This window comes from Taeniopygia guttata, chromosome 2 (assembly GCF_048771995.1).
Source record: "Taeniopygia guttata chromosome 2, bTaeGut7.mat, whole genome shotgun sequence".
In the NCBI taxonomy this organism is placed as follows: Eukaryota; Metazoa; Chordata; class Aves; order Passeriformes; family Estrildidae; genus Taeniopygia; species Taeniopygia guttata.
The window spans coordinates 143351997-143374952 of NC_133026.1; the positions used below are offsets into that span (position 1 = coordinate 143351997).

Sequence of the window (22956 nt, forward strand, 5' to 3'; positions counted from 1 at the left end):
ACATTTCATCTCCTGAAAGAAAAACTATATAAAGAAACACAGAATTACTACATTTGGAAAAAGTCTCTAAGATCATTGAGTCCAACCATCAACACAGTACTGCCAAGTCCACCGATAAACCACGTCCCTGAGTGCCACATCTACACATTTTTTACAGACCTCTAGGGATGGTGATTCCCTAGACATCTCCTGGACAGCCTATTCCAGTGTTTGACAGCCCTTTTATTGAAGATAATGTTCCTAATATCCAATCTAAACCTCCCCTGGTACAACTGGAGGCCATTTCCCACTGGGAGCTTTTCAGTCACTCAGCCCCCAGCCTGGAGCTCTGCAGGGTGCTGTGCTCAAGTGCAGAACTAAGCACTTTGCTTTGTAGAACCCCAAATATAGAGTTCTATATATAAACATGTATTTGTTCCCATTCATAGAATTTCCTTCCCATTTCAGAACATGTGTTTAGAACTGAAAATACTTTCTGTCCTTTATATAACTTTTCTTTAATTTTTATTATCAATGTTTTGCTAAGATTGGTACTAACACCATGAAACTTCCTGAACAGAATGTGCATTAAACTCTACAAACTGTTTTCAGTAAGAGTGTTTTATATATTTACTAAAGTAGGAAACACTTTCTTTTGAAATGTCTGACATTGTGAAACTTTTTGTGAATTCAAGTACACTCTTGAGGGAGTAAAAGAAGAGAAAGTAAAAAGAAGGGGCCATGGAGATCATGAAAACTTGTAGTGACAAGAGGCATGGAGTCCTAGTGGTTTTCTTACTCTGTGCAAGTTACAATACATGAGATTTTTACACAATACTCTGCACTGCTTCTTGAGTGTTTCTAAAGATGTTAGCTTGTGATCAAGCACTTGGCATTTTTAAACATAGATCCTCATAAAACCTTGATTAGATACCAAGAAATTTCAACAGTCCAGAACTTAGAAAAATATTTAATGACTTATCCAATTATTTTATTTTTGATAGGATATGTGTCAGAGATGTAATTGATCCCACAAAATCTGCCAAAATATTCATAGCACATATTACACCTTTTTTCATGATCTCTGGTCTGTATTCTGCTTTTTCATGATCTCTGGTCTGTCCATCTGCACCTGACACAAAGAAGAAGGAGAAAAGCTGTGGTGCCGTCCCAAACCCATTGAGCTGACAGCCATTATCTTAGAGGGCAATCTATTTAAATAATGTCTAGCTCCCCTGCTGCTCTCTGCCATGGGATTTGGCTTTCCTGATTCCATCCCTTCTCTGTAGTCCAAGAGGATGTTCTGTGTTAGTCAAGCAACCATTTTACCCTGGCCAGTCTTAAAAATCAAAACATCCTGCAAAGGAACAGAAGACTACACTGAGAAAATTCCACTCCTGACACTGTTTCTTGATTGACACTGTTTCAATTTTTACCCTTTTTAAACTGCTGACCCTAAGTCTTACTCTGCTTAGGTGGGGGACAATTTTATAGGATCTCCAACGTCCCATATAGAAGTTGCACTCCTGGATATAAGCAGGGCTTTGCCTGAGAATAGGTATCACACCTGATTCCCATTTTAGAGTCCTTTTCTTAAAGGATCAGACCCAATGCGTAACTGAAATCCAGTGATTTGTCAGGCTCTGGTATTTGGGTAACAGCCAAGGGGAAATTTTAATGCAACACCTTTCCATGCAGGTGGTGGCCTGCCTTCAAAGCCTTCAAATTCGAGTGGTTCACCTGTTGTGTCTGTGAAATGCTCAGGTAAAGCCATTTTTGTGCCTGGCAGCTGCAGGGCTCAGCTCAAGCTGGGACACTCAGTGCTGAGGCAGTGATGAGAATGCAGGGTAGAGTTGTCTATAAAAGTGGAAACACTCGAAAAACCCCTGAACCCCAAAAGGTTCAGAATTCCAAACTCAGGTGCATTAGTTTGGAAAAACACAAACTGTCAATCTTTGGAAAGAATAGAACTTGGCTGTAAGAGCCTAACATTCACCCTATTTCTTATTAATTATTACTTTTATTTAAATTTAAACATTTAAAATAAACAAATAGACTCAAAAGCACTACAACTTAATGTTGTGGTACTAAAGGATCTTTTAATTATTCCCACTTTACAGTGGTTTAGAAGTGGGATAAGACACGGCATAATGTTGAATATTTTTTTATTTACCATAAAAAATTAAAAGTCCTTATTTTCGGTTGTATTTCAAGTCCTCAGCAGAGCTCATTCCTTGGTGTCAGCCATGAAACTGAAGCCACAGAGAATGGCTTAAAATACTTCTCTGTGTCCAGCTAACTTTTTGGGAAGGGTAGAGGTTTCATGTGTTTCTCTTCCTGTCCCATTCAGACACAGGACCACACAGAAATGCAGCAACAGAACCAGGGGCAGAATTCAAGCAAATTCCCTGCAGGGGATATTCAGATCATGCTTGTACCATTACTGTGTTCTCTCTATATTTCGTTTGCAAGTTCATAATATTTTAGCACATTATGTTTCCAATATGAATGCATTTCTGCCCCCCACCCCTTTTCATTTTCCTCCTCATGTATGCTCAAAGCCATATAAATTACATGGCCACTAAATCAAAAGATGTCACAAATAATGGGATCTACTGTGTGTTGACAGGGCTGGCTGTGGAAGCCACATAAAACCTGCTTGTAGCTAAGTTTAGTCCTGCATAGATTAAGTCAAAAGGGTCTTTGCCAATGTCTCTGCTGGAGTACATCTGACAATATATTCTTTTAATATGTGCGAAGATATCAAGATTTAAATGAAAATAAATTCATCCACATCATAATTGAAATTTCTATTTATTAATAAGTGGTGCAGTTTTTAAAGACAGAACATAAAAAATCAGTTAAGAAGTATTGTTTGCATAATATATTGAAATAAACATATTAAATTTGTTCAAATATTGGACAGTGCCAGAATAGAAATTACACATACAGTTTAAAAATTACAATAAATGATATTATAAAGAGCACTAAAGGCCACTTGTATAAAAGTTGTGTTCCCTTGTCAGCCAGAATCTGAAAAGCATCTTTGTAGCATGGAGAAGATTTCAGTGAGCAAGGCACAAATACTAGTAATAATAAGATGCCATAACTAAAAAACAAAATGCAGTTGGCTATGTAACCTTCAGTCTCAGCGTGTTCTTCATGATGGAAATAGGATCCCATTTTCAATATTTTGCTTCAGTTAACTTCAGAGGGAAGCTACTCAAAGCTGAATTGGGAAGGATCAAATCTTACAGCCTAAAGAACCAGAAGGAAAAATGATGCCTGGGATCTTCATTCCCAGACTGCCCAGCTATAAACACTTGAAAATGCCCCTTTTTCCTCTGCACCTCTAAAAATAATCTTCAAATTGAGCACTCACGTCCAGCTGTGTTCCTGAAAAAGTGACATCCCACCAAATTCATGGGGTGCTTTAGGAAATTTAGGTTTACAGCTCTTAGACACCTAGAGCTTCGTGGTGGGGGCTGTGGGGTGAGAGGAATCCAGATCCAGCTCTTCCCTCGCACGCTCTGCAGTAACCAGGACGGATTTAGTTCTTACCTAAGCAGATGTGACCCCTCTGCAGCAGCTGGGCTCCCAGCAGGGGTGAGGGGGGCTCCTCACTCTGCATTTTCTGATTGCTTTAGGCTGTGATCTTGCAAACTGGTTGGACCTTGGTGCTCTCCTGAAGGCCACAAGGCCCCGTTGCCCCCAGGTTCAGGTGGGCTTTAGTTTGCAGCACTCATGGGCACCACTTGAAGCAGAAAAAATTTAAACTATTTCCACTCTAGACCATAATAATGCAGCAATGTTTCAGAAAAAAACCAGAGCAAATAGAGCCAAAAGTCCATTTAGGGACTTCTAAATCAATCTCTCCATGGGTTGAATTCCCTTTTATTTAGATAGGAGCCAGAGTGATAAATTCAGGGCAGGGAAAAGCCAAGGCAAGGACAACAGCCATTACCTGACTAGATTTGTTTTTTTTATAAGTGCCAACTCTTTAAGTAGAGCATAAACCACATTTATCATACCTTCATACTTCAACTAAGCATTCACTTTTGCCTTATTCAAATAGTCCCAGTTTGCATCTAAAATGAGGAAGCTTAATTGATAATAATGCTGCAAAGAGAGGCATACAATGTAAACACAGATTCACCTTTCTGAAAACTTCCAGACATCTGTCAATTTTTTGGGAATGGAAATCACTCTCAAAATGTAGCCAAGAAAAATGTCTCCAGATCAGTGCTGTCCTTCACAAGGAAATTTATAAGTAATGGCAGATTAAAACCCTGCTCCCAGTGCATCACTGTGAGAAGGTTTCTAACTTACTTCAAGGAGAGCAGAGAAAAGCTCCACAGTTTCAAATTACAAAAAATATCTCAAGGCCTGAAATGAGATGAAAGTCATCAAAGTCATTAATACTTTTTAATGTTAAGTATATGCAAACAAAGTGCCACTGTCAGCTGAGATGCTAGAAAGATCTGACCCAAAGAGAATTGATAACTCTTAAACTAAAACATCACACAGAAGAAGGTATAAATCTAATTAATTCCTATTACAAAGACTATTATTGACCCAGATGCCTTTCTCAAATGAAACTGTGAATGGAGATTCCTTGTGTGTGGAAACAGGTGACATTCTTAATGTCACTGGGATCATAGATAGTTTATTTTGCTTTGCCCAGTACCTATGGCTGGCACATGAACCACAGTTCCAAGGTGGATGCACTCCCTGGACTCACCTTGACTGGAGTCCGATGATTTGTGTGCACATCCCAGATCAGGGATGGTCTCCAGATCTCACCTTGCTGGTGACACCTCGACACAGATCTGTTGTCATCACAGACAGCAGAACTGATGGATGCCCTGTTTTTAACCCCGATTATGCAAATGGTAGAGAGCTGCTAACAACAGCGCCCTTATGAACAGAGCAGGGACAGAATTAAATGCTAAGAAAGAAAAATAAATATTAAAATAAGCCTGTCTCATTTCTTGGATCTCCTTCACAGGACTCACATATGTCTGCTGCAGAGGATCTTGCTGAGTTTATCACCAGTGCTTTTTAAGAAGAGGCAGATCTTATCTGACATCATTAAATATTTCATGATGTGGCTACAAATGCCTGACCTGACACCTTAAAGATGCATATTGCAAATTGGTGATTGCAGGCCAGAGAAAATACTAACTTCAAGACAGTTCATCTGCTAAGTGTGCACAGTGCAGGGCAGCCCAAATCCTGCTTTCGCTGGGGTTGTACTCTGTGTGCAGGTGAATATTCATCCAAGTCTCTGCCTTCTCTTGGATTTTCTCTTGGAAAGAACATAACTTTATAAGGAGGCTATTTATGGATTTTCAACTGGGTTTAATACTGAGAAAAGATTCCTTTTCTACAATCTGTCATAGAAAAGAACAGACACCTGAAGAATTTCAGTAGGAATTGGACAGGGAACTGCATGGCATAGCCACTATCAAAGACAGTCACAAACAAATTGATCAGACTGCACTTGCTTTTTGGCTGCCTTGATTTTTGATTGCTTAGCTCCAGAAAGCATTTAAAGAAGGACTAAACTCAGATGAAACCAGTAGGAAAAACAGGTCCTTGGCATACAAGAAAACTGAAGCAGGCTTATCGAGCAGATACTTACATACACTTCAGAAGTGTAGCAATGTTAAAATAAGTTTTTCATTCTTTTCCATTCTCTTCTCATGCAAGGGTTAAATCTCACAAGTTCCTACAGACATCTATTACTGATTCAGAAAGCCTGCAACAGGTAAAACGCAGGTATTTCCAAGAACTCTTAAGGGCCAAAGAATTCTCAATATGCCAAATTTTAACAAATTACACTTTGGTCATTTAGTTTTATTCTTTGCAGATTTCGCTACAATACTGTGCCAAACGGATTATCTTTCAGGTCAATGCTATTTTGTCAATTTAGTAATTACCAAAATTGTGCCTCATACCATCATAGTTACTGGCTTCAGAATAGCTCCATGGACTCAGCCCAGTCTTCAAATGCTGTAACTGGTCTGCAGTATTTAATCCAGTAACAACAGCAATTTGCTCTTCCTGAAGATCCATCCCAGAAGGATGAAACATGATTTAGCTGAAGAATCAGATGGAGTAAGAAGATCCTAATCCTTTAGATGTCTTTTCCAATAGAGAACAAACAATGAAGATGAAGGCAATGCCCGCATCTGGGAAAGAACAGAAGCTCCCTGGATGGAATGACCACTTTGAGATGTCAACAATGCTGAGGAATTAAACTAAGTTTACTGTGGTCAGAAAAACCCAACAAAATATTGTTCATCGGAGCACTTTAAATCCAGGGCTGTGCAATTCCCAGTAAGCACTGGGAAGCCCAGTAATGTGTTCTTGGCTCAGACTGGATGTGCCAAAGATGCTCAGTTGTGCAGCTGCAGTGTAACACAAGCAGTCTCTACAGAAAGTCCCTTTTGCAACATCTTATTTGAGCCAAATCCTTGCATCTTTGTTGGTCAGTGCCCTGGCCACAGTGGAGAAGTCATTGTGTGGAGTGACAGGGATTGTTCTGGACATGAGGTGGGGATGAGCCTTGGCCAAGAAGCTGCACCTTAGATCAGTGGGCAGAGGTGACAGCCTTAACACTGATTGCGTGGTCTCTGATCATCTGACATCTAAGCAAGTCACCTTCTGCCCTCTTTGAAGTTGCTAGACATTTGGTCATTGTAGATAACTGAGTAAAGGTGAGATGAATTATCATGAATTTGATGTGTGCCTTTGTTGCTGTACCTGTGCTCACTGACTCCTTTGTTTCTCACCAGCTGTAAAGCATGTACAGTCAACAAGCTGGACATGACATGGATGCTATTTCATGCACACATTGACTGACATCAGGTAAGACCTGTATAGGATATTTGGATATGCTAGTTTCACTAGCTTTATAGGTCCTGCATTCCCACTGTAGTGGGGAGATCTTTGATTCATTTCCTTCCAGTGATCCAGTGATTTTCCTGGTCTCTTCCTTCTCAGTAATTTCCTACTTCCATTAGAAATGTTTGGCTGAGGCCTAGGGAGCACACTTATCTCTCTGTTACTCAAGGACACATGACAAAAGTGGGGACTATTTATTCATCCATTAATACTAAATATAGCACACATTCATGGATTTGGAGCACTCCATTTCCAAGAGAAAAGGTAAACAGAGAGAAGCAGATCCTGGCAGCATCTCACACTGTAGAACTTGCAGGGAAGAGAATAGCAATTTTCTGCACATCTGAGGACCTCAAAGCACTTGGCAAATATTAGAGAATTGAGCCTTTCAATCTGTGAGCATGTGTGGAAGTGTAACTCCCAATTAAAAGATTGGGAAACTGAGGCTGAGTTACATTATGCTTCTTACTTAGCAGCACCAAAGTCAATAGAAGAGTGGAGTGTATAAACCTGGAGTTCTCTACACTGAACAACCTTATTTTTGTAACAAAGAAAATTTGGCCACATAAGTAGCAAATAGACTTAGCAAAAGATTTTCTAAAAAAAAAGCATTATAATCCTACTTTGAGCAATTTTATAAACATTATTGAAGATTTTCAAAGTATTTTGGGGGATTTCTATTTACATTTTACAATAAATAAATACATGTGATCAATCCCAGGAGGTGGCTTGGATGTTTTAAAATCCTACCCTTAATTTCATTTCAACATTGTATTTCAGGGGTAATTATATAGGAGATCACATGAGAAACATATAGTTCACAAAAACATTTCAATAAGGTCATACTTTAACTCAGCTTTCCCCTGCTTTTGATATTAGAAATTCTTGGCTTGGTTGATTACAGATTGATTTGCTTATAATGGAAAATGATTCAGACGTTATGTTTCCACAAAGGGATATTGTTCCTGAAAATGTTTTTATTTTGCTGCTCTGTTTACAAAATGTAGCAAGGACCACTGTATCTTGTCTGATATCAATTCACCATTGTTGTATTGAAGAGTACCAGATAGATATGCATCATGGAAGAAATCGGCTGTTCCATTTATATAGGGCAAAGTCATGCAAACCATGCTCAAAACTAAGCTCCTTAGTTTTGGTAGCATGAAAAAAACTGCATTAGTAAATTGTATGAAATGGTGCAGAATGACTACCACTAACATCACATGCATCTTATGCAGCCATTGGTGTTTTGAACTAGTAAGCTTTGGGTGTAGAGTAAGTGAGATATACAAAGTATGCTTACATTACAAGGAGAAGTCAGCCAGTGACTGCCCCCACACACACTTTTAAACTGGCTTGTTTGACGGGGTCCATACTGAATCTGAAATCCCATCTCCTGTAGAGGACAAAGGCATGGAGCCACTCGGTGTGAAAGGGTCTGTGTCTGTGTCTGTCTCCCCCTCTGCCAGGTAGCGTTTCTCCCTCATCCACGCTGACCCCCCGTTGGGGCCGAAAGGGAAGTCGTCTCTCTCCTGGGAGATGCTGAAGCCACTCGGGGAGCGCTCGAGTTCCTCGTGGTTGACGGAGAGAAGGGACAGTGGAGTATCGCTGTCCCTCGTCAGGCTCCTTCTCTGCCTCGGAGACACCTTGTCTGAGTAAGGGCTCTGAAGGTCCCCGTGGGAGTGGTAGCTAACCTGGGAGTCCACTAATGTAAATATAGGCAAAACTGTTGGCCTTTCTGCATATGCAGTTGAGGAAGGTGTGGCTTGCAGTTTGCCAGAGTTTTGCCCACCTATTGACAAAGGTTGTGAGTGAGCCGTATGACCCCGTGCTGAGAAACCGTAGGGGCTGACTTTGTTGACTGGAACCTGCTGGAAGTTGTAAGGAGTTTCACGAGAACACTGCTCAGTGTATTTATATATTATTGTTTTTAATTCAGAATACTTGTTGTCTTCTCTCCTCTCCCTTGCAGGAGAAGCAGTTTCTTTCAATGGACTTATCTCAGCAACTTGTATCTGCAGCTGTTCCATATGATGCATATGCATATCAACAAGAAAATCCAGTTTCTTCCCCATGTCATTTACCTGAAAAATACCAATGTCATGATATTGCCTCAAGTCAGTTGTTCAAGAAGAGTCCATGATTCCATACATGCACTGCCCCTAGCAATGGTGTGCTGCCACGTTTATTGGTCATAGAGGTTCTTACAATAACCGTGACCTTCCCTCAAAACTGGGCTGAAATTAATGACAGCTGATCCTCTAACAGCCTCAGGATAAGAAAACCCATCCCTATGAACTGTGCCAAAAAAAATATTAGTCTTGCTGGATATTTAGCAGTATAGTATCCAACAGGACTCTATAATGTTATGACAAAGTCCTGACACCGGTGGTAAATAGCTGTTACCAAAATACAATATATGGAATTACCTTTGCATACAGACCTGTTCTCTAACTGTTAATCACAGAATCTTCTGTGTTGGAAAAGACCTTTGAGATTATTGAGTCCAACCTATGACCTAACATTATCTAATAGCCCCACAACAGGACTAGTTAGTTTCCTTTCTCTTTTGGATAGGGCCCAAGAGTGGACAATCATTTTGAGTCCAGACCCTGCAGGAAAAGGGCTTGCTCACACCAAACACCAGATGCAATGAGTACTGAAGCTGCAGGAATGAAAAAGTCCCACTTCAACATCATGGTTAGGATCTTCTGTCATACACAGTGACATTGATTCAACAAGTTTCAAAAGGCACACTTCCCAGGTAAGCAAATTCTTTCATGAAAAACTAGCAACATAGTTTTGTGATCATTAGAACAAGATCTCTGTGAGTCTTCACCACCACTAGCACAATTCTGCCTGGGTCAGCCAGTCATGCAGAGTTTATATCAGCTCTATCATTTCTGAACAAGTAGCTCAGCCTCTGCCATTGTCATGAAATTACTTACCTGCCGCTCAACTTTAACAAATTTTCCCATCATACTTTGGTCTTCAGTATCGGCTGCAGATGCTTTGGCTACATATGGTTCGTTTCTGCAAAGAATTAATACCTCTATTAGTGTTCAATATTTCTTTGCATCACAATAAGCTATTTATGTCAGAAAACAGAATTATCATATCTTGTTGATTTATTCATATAGATCCTTGGAGCCCTTTTAGCTGTTGATACAAACGGAAGTGAAAGTCTTTTTATGTGATGCTAATGCATTCCTAAAAAATATAATCTTGATTTTTTTTTGTTGTTTTCAAGTTTAAGATAAAGATTTAAAAGCCCCAGAAGTTCAAAATAAAATTTAATCTCCATACAGCTTGTTGGAATAATTTCAGGTTTGTGAAAATTACTGAGATAATGCAGTTAGTGGGTCTACAGATGGCCATGTGTTTTTAAATCTAATTCTTTATTATTAGTGTCTTTGGAGACTGAATCTGAATTTCAAGGATGAGTGTGGTTTTTTTTCTCAGTTTCAGTCTATCAAATAGTAAGTGTCAGAGATTGGAAATGCTGAAAAGAGACAGTCTGGTCTGGAGATTTAAAGCTGATTCCAGAATAGGTTTTCATCTTTGCAATGTCCTCCTGCCTGTCCACCAAATTCCCTAGGTAAGAAGATGATCTCCAACTAAAGAGTTTGATTTATAACTTCATGGGATCTTGGATTATCATGATCAAGTTAAACTTTTATCAAATGGTTTTCAAACTAATGTCAAAGGAATCAATATATTCCCATAATCTATGCCAAAGTCTAGAAAAACAATTTCTGAGCACTTGCTCTTTAAGATAATTTGGAACAAATATACTCTAAGATTTTAACATGGCCAATTCTTCTCTTTCCTGACAAAATCCAAAATACAGCTGTGAATAAATTGTAGTAGAGCAAAATCTATACCTAAAACATATCAGATTTTCCACATTGGGTTACTGGTGATCTGGGCTCATGCAGTTTTTGCAATCTGCTTTCCTCACCAAATGATCACTGCCTCTTCCATATACTTAAGTCTCTTTCTTCACATTTACATGGTTTCAGATTTTTCCCTGTGTGGGATAATTTATTTTCTGAAAGATTGCTTTTGTTCTGAGCAACCACGACAGCTTTGGAGACAGATTGTGGATGGTCTTGTGTGGTTCTTGATGGCTATTTATTGACAGATTGATAGTTGTAAACAACAGAAGAAATGTCATTTATTATTGAATTTTTTCTATGTGGAATGCAGCAATACAATAATATGATGCAACTTTCACACCCAGAAATCTGTTATTACAATTTGTTTTGAGTATCTCTCACCAATCACTGATTTAAAAGATTTTTAATCACTGATTAAAAATCTCTGCTTGCCGTTTGGTGGGCACTTCAGGAAGATAACTAAGTTACTTTCAAACTGTTAGTGATTTTTACTGAGCTTTTAAGTGGTTTTACAAGTTAAATGTTAGAAAATTAGCACATCAGCAATCAAATACATGCATTTAATTTAAAACCATATTTTCAAACTCTGGAGAAGCTGAGCTGGACAATTAAGAAGCCATTGTTTAGATTTCCATCATACATTGCTCTTAATGACTTTCTGGCTCAATATTTATCCACATGTATCTCATAGCAACATATCCTCTCAGTATCATTCCTGTAACAGTGGATGAACAAAGATTATGCTTATTGGAATTAATTAACTTTTTATTTCTGTGTTGGGCTGTGCTAATACTAGGTATAAAAGAATTCACCTGGGAGACTGTTGTGATGGGTAAGAAAAAGCTCCTCCCTTTTGGGATTTCTTATGCTTGGGAGTAGATGGAGGTCCAGGCGTAAAAATCATATCTACTCTGAAAAAAAAGAAAAGTGCAACTGTGTAAGTCCATCTCCAAATGCTAACACATGACAGAATATGCTGTGCATCTCTGAAGCAAAGATTCAAAAAGGAAGCACGTGTTGATTTGTTAATATATTGAGGTTCATGATGTATCTGCTCACTTTTGGGTCACAATCAATGCACTGAATTGCAATTACCTGGTAATTTAACAGTAATGCTCACTGTTTCCAAACTTCAGCATTTGAAACACCACTTCTTTTCCTTCAAAAGAACCAAACTGCATGATTTTCAAAAAATATCCAATAGCAGCTGCTCTTAAAAAAGTTCAGGAGACCCATCAGATTTTATGCAGGGTAATGAAAATCAGAACTTGGCAAAAGGTAGAATTTCTGACATGCCTAACAAACCAATAACATTCTGTCAGTTGTTGTTTCTAACTGTCAGCAATATTTCAGTCTTTACTAATTATTCTTTTGGCTTGAAAAACATAACTTTAAATGAAGTTGAATAAGGAAGTCTACTCGATATTTTTTTTATTTGGCACAAAAGCAGAAAGATTGTTTGGAATGCTTCAACACATGTAATTATACTATTTTATTATATCAAATATTCTTTCATTTGTCATATCCTACTGCTCAGGTGCAAGTAAGTCTCTGTTTATTCAGTTCACCTCCAAAAATGGCCACTTATCAATCAGCAGTAATCCACAGACTAGTTATCAGTATTATTGGACAATCCATGCAGATACCTTGCACGGTTTCACAGTGCCCCACGTAGTTTTGAAAATGGAACTTGAAACAGCTCCAGGCAAGCCTCACAAAGCTAGCTAGATATTGGCTTGGAATCCCCAGGCATTGCTGACAGACATGATAAGTACTTGAAAAAGAGAGCCCAGTGCATGGAAAGTCACTTTGAAATAAGAAATTACAGAGTTCAGCAGAAAGATCAGAGCAGCTTTACAAAACCAAGGTAAGTCCAAATGTGCAGCAAGAGTTGCTCTCCCTCAGCCCATTCTTGAGAGAAATGAAGGTGATTGTGTGGCATTTGCTGTTCAGAGTCACTGAGGGCCTCAGGGAATGTGCTGTGCAGAGACTGAGCACAGACAGCTGCACACATCTGCACGCACATCTGGACACACATCTGGACACATGTGCACTCAGGCCCACACAAATATACAGTCCCAAGCTCTGACCTGGGCTCGTGGATCAGGGGATGAAAAGCACAAATTTTTGTAGATGTGCCTCAAAATCACATTGTAATGAACCCCTTCTAAGAGGACACAGCTGTGCGTGCAGATGGCACCTGAACAATCACAGAGGCCTAAAATTCCAACTTTTTTTTAGATAGGTCAATTACACCTGAGTGAAACCTTTTGTGCTGATGTATTTTTGCACTTTTATGGGATGTTTCACTAGGCACAGGTCACCAGAAAATCCAGCCCAAAGAAAAGTTCACGGAGAACAACTATTGCTTTTATTTACCATCTGTAAAATGGGGAGAAGGAGAGAAATTTGATCCTGATCAAATAAGGCAACGGTCAAGAAAATTCACAGGATTTTTTAACTGTCATGTCCTTGTTCTAAATCTGAGCCAGTGGTCTCTCCCTGCAGTTATCCCTGCTAGCTCTCACTTGCCTTTTGTGCTTGGGGAAAGGTTTTCTCAGGGGCCAGCTACATGGTGCAAAGGTGTAGCTTCTGGGTGGCCTTGTACACATATAAGCCAATGTTTTCATTTTACCAGCAAAGCAATACATTTCCCTCATTTACCAGAATATTCTTACCTTGCCTGAAGGTATTTTATTCTGGAAAGCATATCAAGATGCCCTGCTGAGTATTGCTCTATCACATCCTTTACGTCATAAGGCCTCAAAGTCTCCTTGAATTTTTTTTTATAGAGACGAAACTGTAGTATTCTGCAAATTAAAAAGAAAAAAAAATATTAATTTCTTATATAAATTCCATTATGAAAATTTCCAGTTTTTTCAAAATGTAGATGAATTCTCTGGGTGTTTGTAAATTGAATGTGTTGTATCTAAACAAGGCAACAAAATATAAACAAAGAATCTATAACATCATACCATATTTGAAAATTTATAATAGGCTTTGCATAATTAATAGTCTAAAAAATGGTTTAAAGTTTCAGAATCACAGCTGGAACTTGGATTTGAACGACACAAGTCACAGGAGATTTTTAGGCTGTGAAGTTAAAGCTGCTTCTTTTATGCTTCATCCTATTATAAAGCAAATTTATAGTATATGCAATGCTGAATCATTTTTATCTTGGTTTTAATTTTGCACCTGGGAAGGTTTTGGATAGGAAATGCTAATTAGATATAAATGTGGAAGTTAAGAAGTTAGCAGCATTTTATGTTGAAAAGAGGTGAAAACTTTTTAGAACTGCCTGAAGTGCCCTTGAAGAGAACAGCAGCATCACATTTTTGCAGTTGTAATGTTAATAACATGATTACTCTTATTATTGCTATTGTTATAAAATGACCTAGTAATTAGCAACAGAATTCTTCTAACAAGGAACACTGCTGGCCAGAGCACTTGAAAAATTTTTGGCACTCTTTTTTTCATTCTTTTCTGTTTATATATGACTTTTTAAATTTATATATCTTGGTAGATTAAACATATAGAAGAAATATATTTAAACAATGAAATCTGTATTCTGGTATAGATTTGGATTCTGGATGTTTGCTTTCTCAGTAGAGTCTCCAGATACTTATTGGTCTGGACTGGGAAATTGCTGTCATCTGTTAAGATTCTAACTTGTTTTTTATTTAAGATTGTTGGGTTTTTAAATGTTTTTAAAGGCTGTATACACTTTCATTTAGCAAAGATAATTCTATTACAACTTTTTAAGGGCTGCTGATTCTTTAACTCTGTTGTTTATAAATATTTCAAGGTTTCAAAATTATACCTGGGCCTATTTTAGCCAAATTATATATGGTAACAGCAAAACAACCATTCAAAGACTTAAAGGAAAACTAGGGATCACAATGTTAGCAAATATTAGCAATTCTAATTTAATAATCTCCTTGATCATGACCCTGAAATCCATTAAGAGTTTTTTCTGTTTTTTTTTTTTTCAAGACTTACTCTCAATTAATGTTCAAGACCTGGGTACACTACTCAAGGAAAAAAAAAAAAATCTTGGCTCCTGATTGAGTTTAAAAGGAAATTGCATGAATCAATTAGATTTGGACAGGATGTGGGGAAGAAGATTTTTAAAGTAACAATAACACGTCTGAAAACAAGCAGGTATAAGGGAAATAAAGAGAAAGCTGTGGAGGACAGGGATGAACAAGGTTCCAATGGGAAGGAAGAGGTCATGGGTAACATGAGCAAAGCCTGTGTCACTTGGCTTTCAGCAGCCTTAAGAAAATGTGGAATTTTTTAGAAACTGATTCTCCTGCATCCAATTTGAAAAGAACCAGGAGTACATATCATGGTTATATACCTATAAATATATGGTTATATTTTTATCACCATCTTCCCTGATTATATTACCACATAAGATAAATGTGAGACACTCCAGACTTGCAGTATTTCACCTGGAAGGTGGTAAGTCCCTTGCCCAAAAATTAACAACTTCTGGAATAAACTGGAATTGCAATGAAAGCAGAGTATTTTTCCATGAGGGCACTTGTCAAGGGAGGAGACTAAAAAGTACTGCATCAAGGAGTAACAGAGCATCAGTGAATGAGTTCTATTTGCTTGATGTGCTAAACGCATGACCAAGGCTTACTAGGAGTTTTCTAAGCCCAGGGAATATCTCTTGTGATGTGAGAATAGAGATGACACATGTCACAAGCCAAAAACTGCTGAAATGGAGACCTCAGAATCTATTAAAATATGACAGCTGAAAAGTAGGTTGCACACTCATATAATTGTGAATAAAGAGTTGAGTCAGCTCAGAGTTTTTTGTTAAGCAAAAGTTCCAGTTTCATATAAATATTAGTCACTAAATTGAGAAAGATATATTTATATGACATTTTAACAATGAACAGTACAAAATATTATTTTAGAATAAAAACACTGTGGAGTATCTCACAAAATGACACGGTCAATGCTACTGAAAAACTTTCTCCTTTCTGTATACTTTCAACAGACTGAATAGGGTCTGTCTCATGTTTTTGAAAACACTGGAATTATGCCATCTATTGCATCTAAAAAAAGTAATAACAGAAACCGTGTTTCTGAAACATGTAGCAACATGGTAATGGTATTTCTTGAAGCATCATCCTTCAAAAAGACATTTACCTGACAGCTCGGATGGCTGTCTTGAAAGTGGGGATCATATCTTCCATAGGGAAATCACTACTGTCGCCTCTGTCTTCTGCCATGGGTTCCCCTGTTCCTGCATCTGCAAAGCGCATCAAAAAACCAGATGTGTGAACATTTCACCACAAAATATTTAGAGGAATGTCTGGCTGAATAAAGCACTACATAAAGTAAGTGCAATTTAATAAAGAAATATCTCTTACAGTTTCTTTCACTGGTCAGTTCTTTAAAAGGAATTTAATTATTTCGGGGCAGCTGTGAGACATTATTGAAGGATCTCCTCTCAGATTCCACATTTGTTTCTGAAACACTGGGAACTTGTCTTTCTTTCCAATGGATCTTTGCCCAAATTATTTTACATAAAGGCTAAAATAGGTTGTAGAAACCACAGGCCAAGTTCTCCTTTCACTGGCACTGCCTGGAGCTCATGTAGTTCATGAAGGAGAAAATCAAGTTCCTGGTGGGGACACCCAGGCTACATCCAAGGTAGCATGTCCAGCATGCACTGGTGCCAGCTGGCACAAGAAAGGGGAACCTGTTATTTAAAGACCATGTTGATGTTATGGGCAAGAAGAGGAAAATGTGTGCTCAGGGAAGCTGAGAGGAACAATGCCCTATAATGTTGCATGGAGACCCAATGGAAAGGGGACCTTAGGCGCAGCAGGCTTGGGGAGAGATGGGGAGGGAAGAAGACATCTACTCTATAAATGAGGTTTAATGAGACGGGTACATTTGAGATGCCTGGACACAGGCTGGATGCAGTCCAGGAAGGAGCAATCTTAGCATCCTTACTCATAAACCAATCCAAGACGGTGTGTGCTTTTTGGGGGATACAGATTGACTGCCCAGTGTGCCCACTTTTTCCAGGCCAAATAGGCTGAATCCAGCACTGGCTTTATCCTGTATCAATTGCTGGTTTTGAGAAGGGCTGTTGTTTGATTTCAAGCACCGTGTTGCCTGGACTCCAGGACTCTTTTTCTTGGGCTTCCCCAAATGTGCTACATGAAATCAGGTACCAGATATGCTTGTCCCAGAAAGTCACAAACCTTCAACAGAATATGCAGAAGAACAAAGTAAAATGAGGAGAACAGGGGATGCATAGAAAGAAATCAACACAGATGGGCTACCTTCTGAGCTTTGCCAAAAAGCGTATGCTTTCATTCGGAATGCAGTGCGAAAACGCTCCTTATTATTCAAGACATTCTTAGGCTCTTTTGAAGGACTTTCTTCAATGGCATCTACATTCAGAGGGGTAAATAGCTTTCCTTTAGTATTGGTACCACGAACCCGATCCAAGAGACCCAGCTTTTGGCTACAAAATAAGCAAAAGTAATCATTTTCCTCCTTTGTACACTATTAACTTGTTTTCATTATGCTTTAAGTATATAATGGGCTAAATAATTGTTTTGTATGTAAGGACACTGCTGGGGCTACCATAATTAATCAATGTTTTTGTAAGCAACAGTAAAGGTTCACAGATAATTAACTGCTTTTTATGAGCATTTTTTGGTACCAATGTTGAAAATGTTACCAGAGGGTCATGCTATCCTCTCCATGCAATGTATCACAGCGCTTCAGCTCACGTAGCACACCTGAAGCAGTAAGTTTATTACTGAGACATGAAACAACACTACTGCCATGGGCAGGAATGTCATTCACTGACTGAGTTGCTCAGAGCCCCATTCAGCTTGGCCCTAAAACACTTCCAAGGATGGAGCATCCACAATATCTCTGGGCAACCTGTTCCAGTGGTTCCAGTGGGGAACTTCTTCCTAATGTCTAATCTAAACCTGCACTCTTTCAGTTTGAGGCCATTCTTTCTCATCCTTTGTTAAAAGTACTTCTCTTGTTTTCTTGCAGTCTCCCTTTAGGTACTAGAAGGTGCTCTAAAGTCTCCTCAGAGCCATCTCTTATCCAAACAACAACCTCAACTCTCTCAGCAAGGAATAAAATAAAGTCAGATGTGCTGAGAACCAGATAAATCACCAGCAAAACTCTGGCAAGGCTTTGCCAAGCACTGATTAGGGGCATGGTAGGGCAGGATACCCTGTTTTCTCTCCACTATGACCTACAGGAGTTGTAGTGAAGTGACAAATTTTATTCCTCTGATGTTTCCTTGCACTGTCTGTCCTCTTAGAGATTTACTGTCTGGAATACATTTGTCCTTCAGTGACAGCACAGAGATAGAATTTCATCTACCTGCCATTTTACTAGCACCACTAACCCTCATGACAGCCTGATGACTGGAACGATCTTAAAGGTAGTCACTCACACCACTAAAATGGCAACAGGAATAGGAATTTCCTAGTGAGTTTATCAGCTTATATATGTTCTGAACACTTTGTAGGTGATGGATAGTATATATATTTGTTTGCTTTTTCACTTTGCTGCTCAAATACTTGTTAATTGCGTATTTGTTAAAAAAAAAAAAAAAAAAACAAAACACACACACCAAAAAAACACCCCCAAAAAATATAAAAAACCAAACCAGGTCTAAGCCATGGGAAGAAAGCTTTTTAACACATTCCTGGGACAGCTCTAGGGAGAGGTGAATTGTCTACACATGAACAAGAGGCAGTTCTGTGTGGGACACCAGATTAAGTAAGTTGAATATGGGGAGGGAAGAGGCTGTTATAGCTGGCAAGGTTCTGAGAGCCACAGATGAGAGCAAAGCTGAAGGATGAACAGCCATGGTCCCAGAAGAAAGAGTTAACAGAGTTATCATTGCAGGATGCTCAGCTTCAGTCACTAAAGCTGCTGGCAGGAGGCAAGCGTGGGGAGGCTCCACTGTGCAAGGACATAGGGGACAAAGATGGAGATGTGTGTGCAGACTTTGCAAGCGTGAAAAAAGGACCCATTTCTATCTCACAGCTCTGTCTGTTGTGGTATCGCACCACAATGGATGTTATCTGAGCATTGAGCATCAGCTGTTGCAAGTTTTTGTGCTGTTTTTGGTTTTTTGCGTGTTTTTACATGAATTACTGGGGTTCTCATCTCTACTGTGTGTTTCTGTTAATATATCTTCAAAATATGGTCTTCTCTATCAGAAAAATTGCAAGCACTAAACCTTTGGGTGTAGGAAGTTTTTCCAACCCTTCTGATTTTTCTTTTTGATATGAAAATACTTGTGAATGTAATTTCTGCATCCTAGGAAGTACAAACACTTGCCCTGTCATTGCATGGATGAAAGAACATGTGTGAGTGAGTACTGAAGTGGCAACTAAAGGGGAGTTGGGTATGGAGACACAGATTTAGTCCTAATATATCAGAATTTCCAGGAGATAAAAGCATGTATTTGAGTGAAGAATTAGAACAGTCTAAATTAACAATATCTATTTTACTCAGACTTTGCCCTAATGTCATTTCAAGGCATGGGGGAAAGATGCACAAAGTGCAGATAAATGTATAGAGTAAAAATTAGGGATTATTTCCTTCTTTGTAGAAAAAGATGAGGTGTTGCTTGTTGACATCTGTGACAAAATACGTTTTGGAAAAATCTCACATTGGAGCTTAAGAACTCTTTAAAAATAAAAATTATTAAAAATGTAAAATGGTTTTAAAATATTTTAATGTAATTTAAAATATAAAATAGCTTTAAAAATTATTTTCACAGTTCTTGCTTTTGGGGTGGAATCTTGATCTGCTCTGCCCACCAAGGTTCTGTCAACACTGAACTGATGGTGAGTGCAGAGTCCCAGCAAGAGATTTATGTTCTAGTAAATTAGGGAGATCCTTCACCCTCTTTTCTCATCACTTTCACTTCTGTTTGACCATGTTTGAGAGCAGTACTGCTTTACAAGACAGATATTTCAATTCTCTGTGAAATTTGGATTCTTCAAGCACTCATCTGCCATACATAGGGCAAACATATACAATAGAAGAAAACTAATGAGCAAGTTTGAAAAGGGCACACAATATAAAGGTGAAGAAGTAAAAGTCAATGGAATTATTTGCATGTGAGATTTTTGGATGGGTAAAGTAGGGAAAATAAATTCTCATGTCTCATTAATAATAAATCAAAGTTTGAAGGAGGAATTAATTTTGAGAAGTAGGGTCAAGAAGAGTATAAAATCATGGCACATCACTGAAAAGAATTTTAATCCAAAGAAATGCACCAAAAACTAGTTAAGTGATAAGAGAGTCAGCCAGGCAATATAAATTGATGGGCCTGAAGGTGTTAGAGAGAGTGAGCTTGTGAGAGTGAGAGTTTCTTTAATATAAAAAAAGAACAATGAGGCATGCACATCACGATGGTGATCTGTGCAGACTGAAGGAGACTGTGGAATAAGATAGAAGAAAGGAGAAACCAAAGCAGTTTTAGGATGAGGAGATCTTTTCCGTTATAATAAAATGACAAAGTTTGTTTCTGTGTCTGAAAAAACTGTGCAACTGGCTTGTTGGAGATCAGCTTTCTCCAGGTTGGGGGATTACCGGTCACTGACAATAGATGATTGATAGATGAATCTCAAATGCAAGGAAGAGTCAAGTGGGCACACACTACACACTGGCTTCAAGCAACGTACTAAATGTCACAAGAACTGACTTAGTAACTACAGAGAAAACTCTCAAGAGAAAAATATCTTTAAGGAACAGAACCTGAAAGGCAAAGAAGGAGAAACAGGTGAGGCAAAAGACTGCTGTTGTTTATAAAAAGCCATTTAGTACTACATTAAAATAATATAGCTGTCATTACATGTGGTCTCTAACTCCCTCTCCAGAAACTTGCTTAGTTCTTCAAAATACATATCCAGCTGTCCCGAAGTTTGCCCCTTAAAACTCTGGTGATAACTGCCTTGCATACCAGAAAAAATGGAGGTGTAAAGTAAGGTGAGGATCTGTAGGGATCAGAAGGAAAAGGGTTGGTAGATGATGCAAAGTGTCCAAAATATTAATACAGTGACTTTCTTAAAGTATAGGACAGCAATATAAGCAAGATATGCAGAAATCTGTCATAAAGCTATGCAAGACTGGGACTGAACATGATTTTATATCCTCCTCATAGATAAAATCAGAGAAAAAAATTCCTCTGCATTCAGCACAAAACCCTACTTATTTGCAGTGACATTTTCCACTCCACATGTTGGCACACTCATTTGTGGGGTGGGGCTTTTTTGGTGTTTTTTTCAGTGTGGTGGGACTTAAGGTAGATAATACAAACTGAAAGCATTCCCAGATTTCCATTTCAGAGTTTTGCAGCTATCCCTGCTGATAAGCATCAGTTTAGGAAGAAGCAATTCTCTAAAGACTGTTGCTTGAACATCTTAGGCTTATGAGCTGGAACTCATCTGATGTGTTTTAAGCTGTTAAAAAATGTAAACTTCCTGTCTAAGACTATTCTTTAGACCCATTTCTATAATCAGTGGGAAGTCAGCAACCAGTAAATAGGGAGAGTGTGGTTCAGTTTAGGATGACTTTATACTTGGGGTACTTGGCTCTTGTTATTGACTACGGAAAGATCGGGATGGGAAGTCATCCAAAAAGCAGATCTCTAGTCTAAGTTAAAGTTACCTGAGCTGAAGCCTTCCTCATTAATTGAATCCTGAAGGTTAACCCTTCAAGTAACATTCAGGTTCATAACAGTACGTGTATGCAACAAATATAGACAATTGTGTTCATATCTGGCAGCCAAAGCAGTAAAATAATCAAACAATAATTCCTCAGCTTAACATCAAAATATATAACCACGTGTTGTATACAAAAGAACCCCAAACAAAACCCAAGCTTCTTTCCAGATAACGATTGTCATCAGGAAAAAAATGGACTTTATTCTCATTTTCAAGGAATGAAATCTGAGTCTGCTGGGGGTTTAGTTTTCATTGATCTTTTTGAAAGCACTGAGGAAACGTTTGTTCTCATGACACAATCTCCTCCATCAAAGCAGCATGCGCATGGCTCAGTCCCAGGGCGTGAAGCATGCGCCGATCACACCGTCCTGCACGAGGGGCTAGGACAGTGGTTCCCACCCACAGGGCCATGCACTGCTGCTCGTCTTTCACACTCCCCCTTCTGATGGCAGCTACTCTTCCTCTCCTGGGAACAGTGGTCCCACTTCATTTGGCTTCCTTACGTTCAATAAAATACAATTCTCAACTTCCAGCACAGATCCAGAAACTGGGGAGTTACAAATCCACCCCAAGCATGCTCACAAAAATGCAGAGCAGTTTCTCTGGCTAGCTTGGATAAATTGCCATTTTTTGTTTTGCAGCTATTGCATCCTCTGTCTCCCAGGTTCCAAACTCTGTGTCTTTGAAATGGGACCCAGGATGAAAATTTCTTATGTCTGTGGTAGATACAGATCACCAGAAAGGGAGAAAGGTGAGAGCAGTACAGTTTCTTTGTACCTAAAGAAAAATTCAGCTCTTAAATTTTTGTTTCCCAAGAGCAGTGGGAATTATTTTAGACCACCTGAGAGATTATTTTGGTGGCTTGATATACAAGAGATGTCTGTATTCTGCAGCACATGTTTTACCCTTGCTCAGAATAAAGAGTGGGAACCACTGAACTAGAAATATTTTCCAGAAAGAGTCATGCAAAGAAAGAATGCATTTACATCCCATCATGCAAGCCAGATACTCTCCTCTCTATCCTTTTCCTAGTACTGGAGTTTCATAAACAAATGGTATGTGTGTAAGGAGAAAAATAGTGAATTAATTCTAAGAGTGAACCAAACAGCCCTCTGCCATGGATTTACCACTTTCACCTAACAAGGACAAATGATAATCAGGAGATTTTTCCATATTTTTTACAGTTAAAATCACTAGGTGCAATTAGTCTCAGGTAATTGGAAGCAGAAGGAAGTCATGTTTACTCCAGCATTTTTGTACCTTATCAGATGAACTTATATGGGTGAACTTAGCTTTGGAAAATCAAACATTCTGAATGAGGCTTCCAGAAGTATTCCATATTCTGCTTTGAACACTTCCTAATAGAAATCAACACCAAACTAATGTTATGACAGACATGAATTCTGCAGTGAACCTGTTCA

General features: G+C 38.7%; 1 protein-coding gene across 6 annotated transcripts in view; it reads right to left on the reverse strand.

The window, feature by feature from the left end:
• Nucleotides 1-2777: 2777 nt before the first annotated feature.
• The window catches only part of KCNQ3 (potassium voltage-gated channel subfamily Q member 3), a 234211-nt gene continuing 214032 nt past the window's right edge, over nt 2778-22956 (reverse strand). For all 6 annotated transcript variants that reach the window (XM_072925018.1, XM_030266710.4, XM_030266711.4 and 3 more), the window contains 6 exons: nt 17099-17283; nt 15951-16053; nt 13466-13597; nt 11600-11698; nt 9837-9921; nt 2778-8972 (listed from right to left, as the gene is read on the reverse strand). In XM_072925018.1, the coding sequence (XP_072781119.1) occupies nt 8235-8972; nt 9837-9921; nt 11600-11698; nt 13466-13597; nt 15951-16053; nt 17099-17283 (1342 nt within the window). In that variant the 3' untranslated portion in view covers nt 2778-8234. The remainder of the gene's footprint in view (nt 8973-9836; nt 9922-11599; nt 11699-13465; nt 13598-15950; nt 16054-17098; nt 17284-22956) is intronic.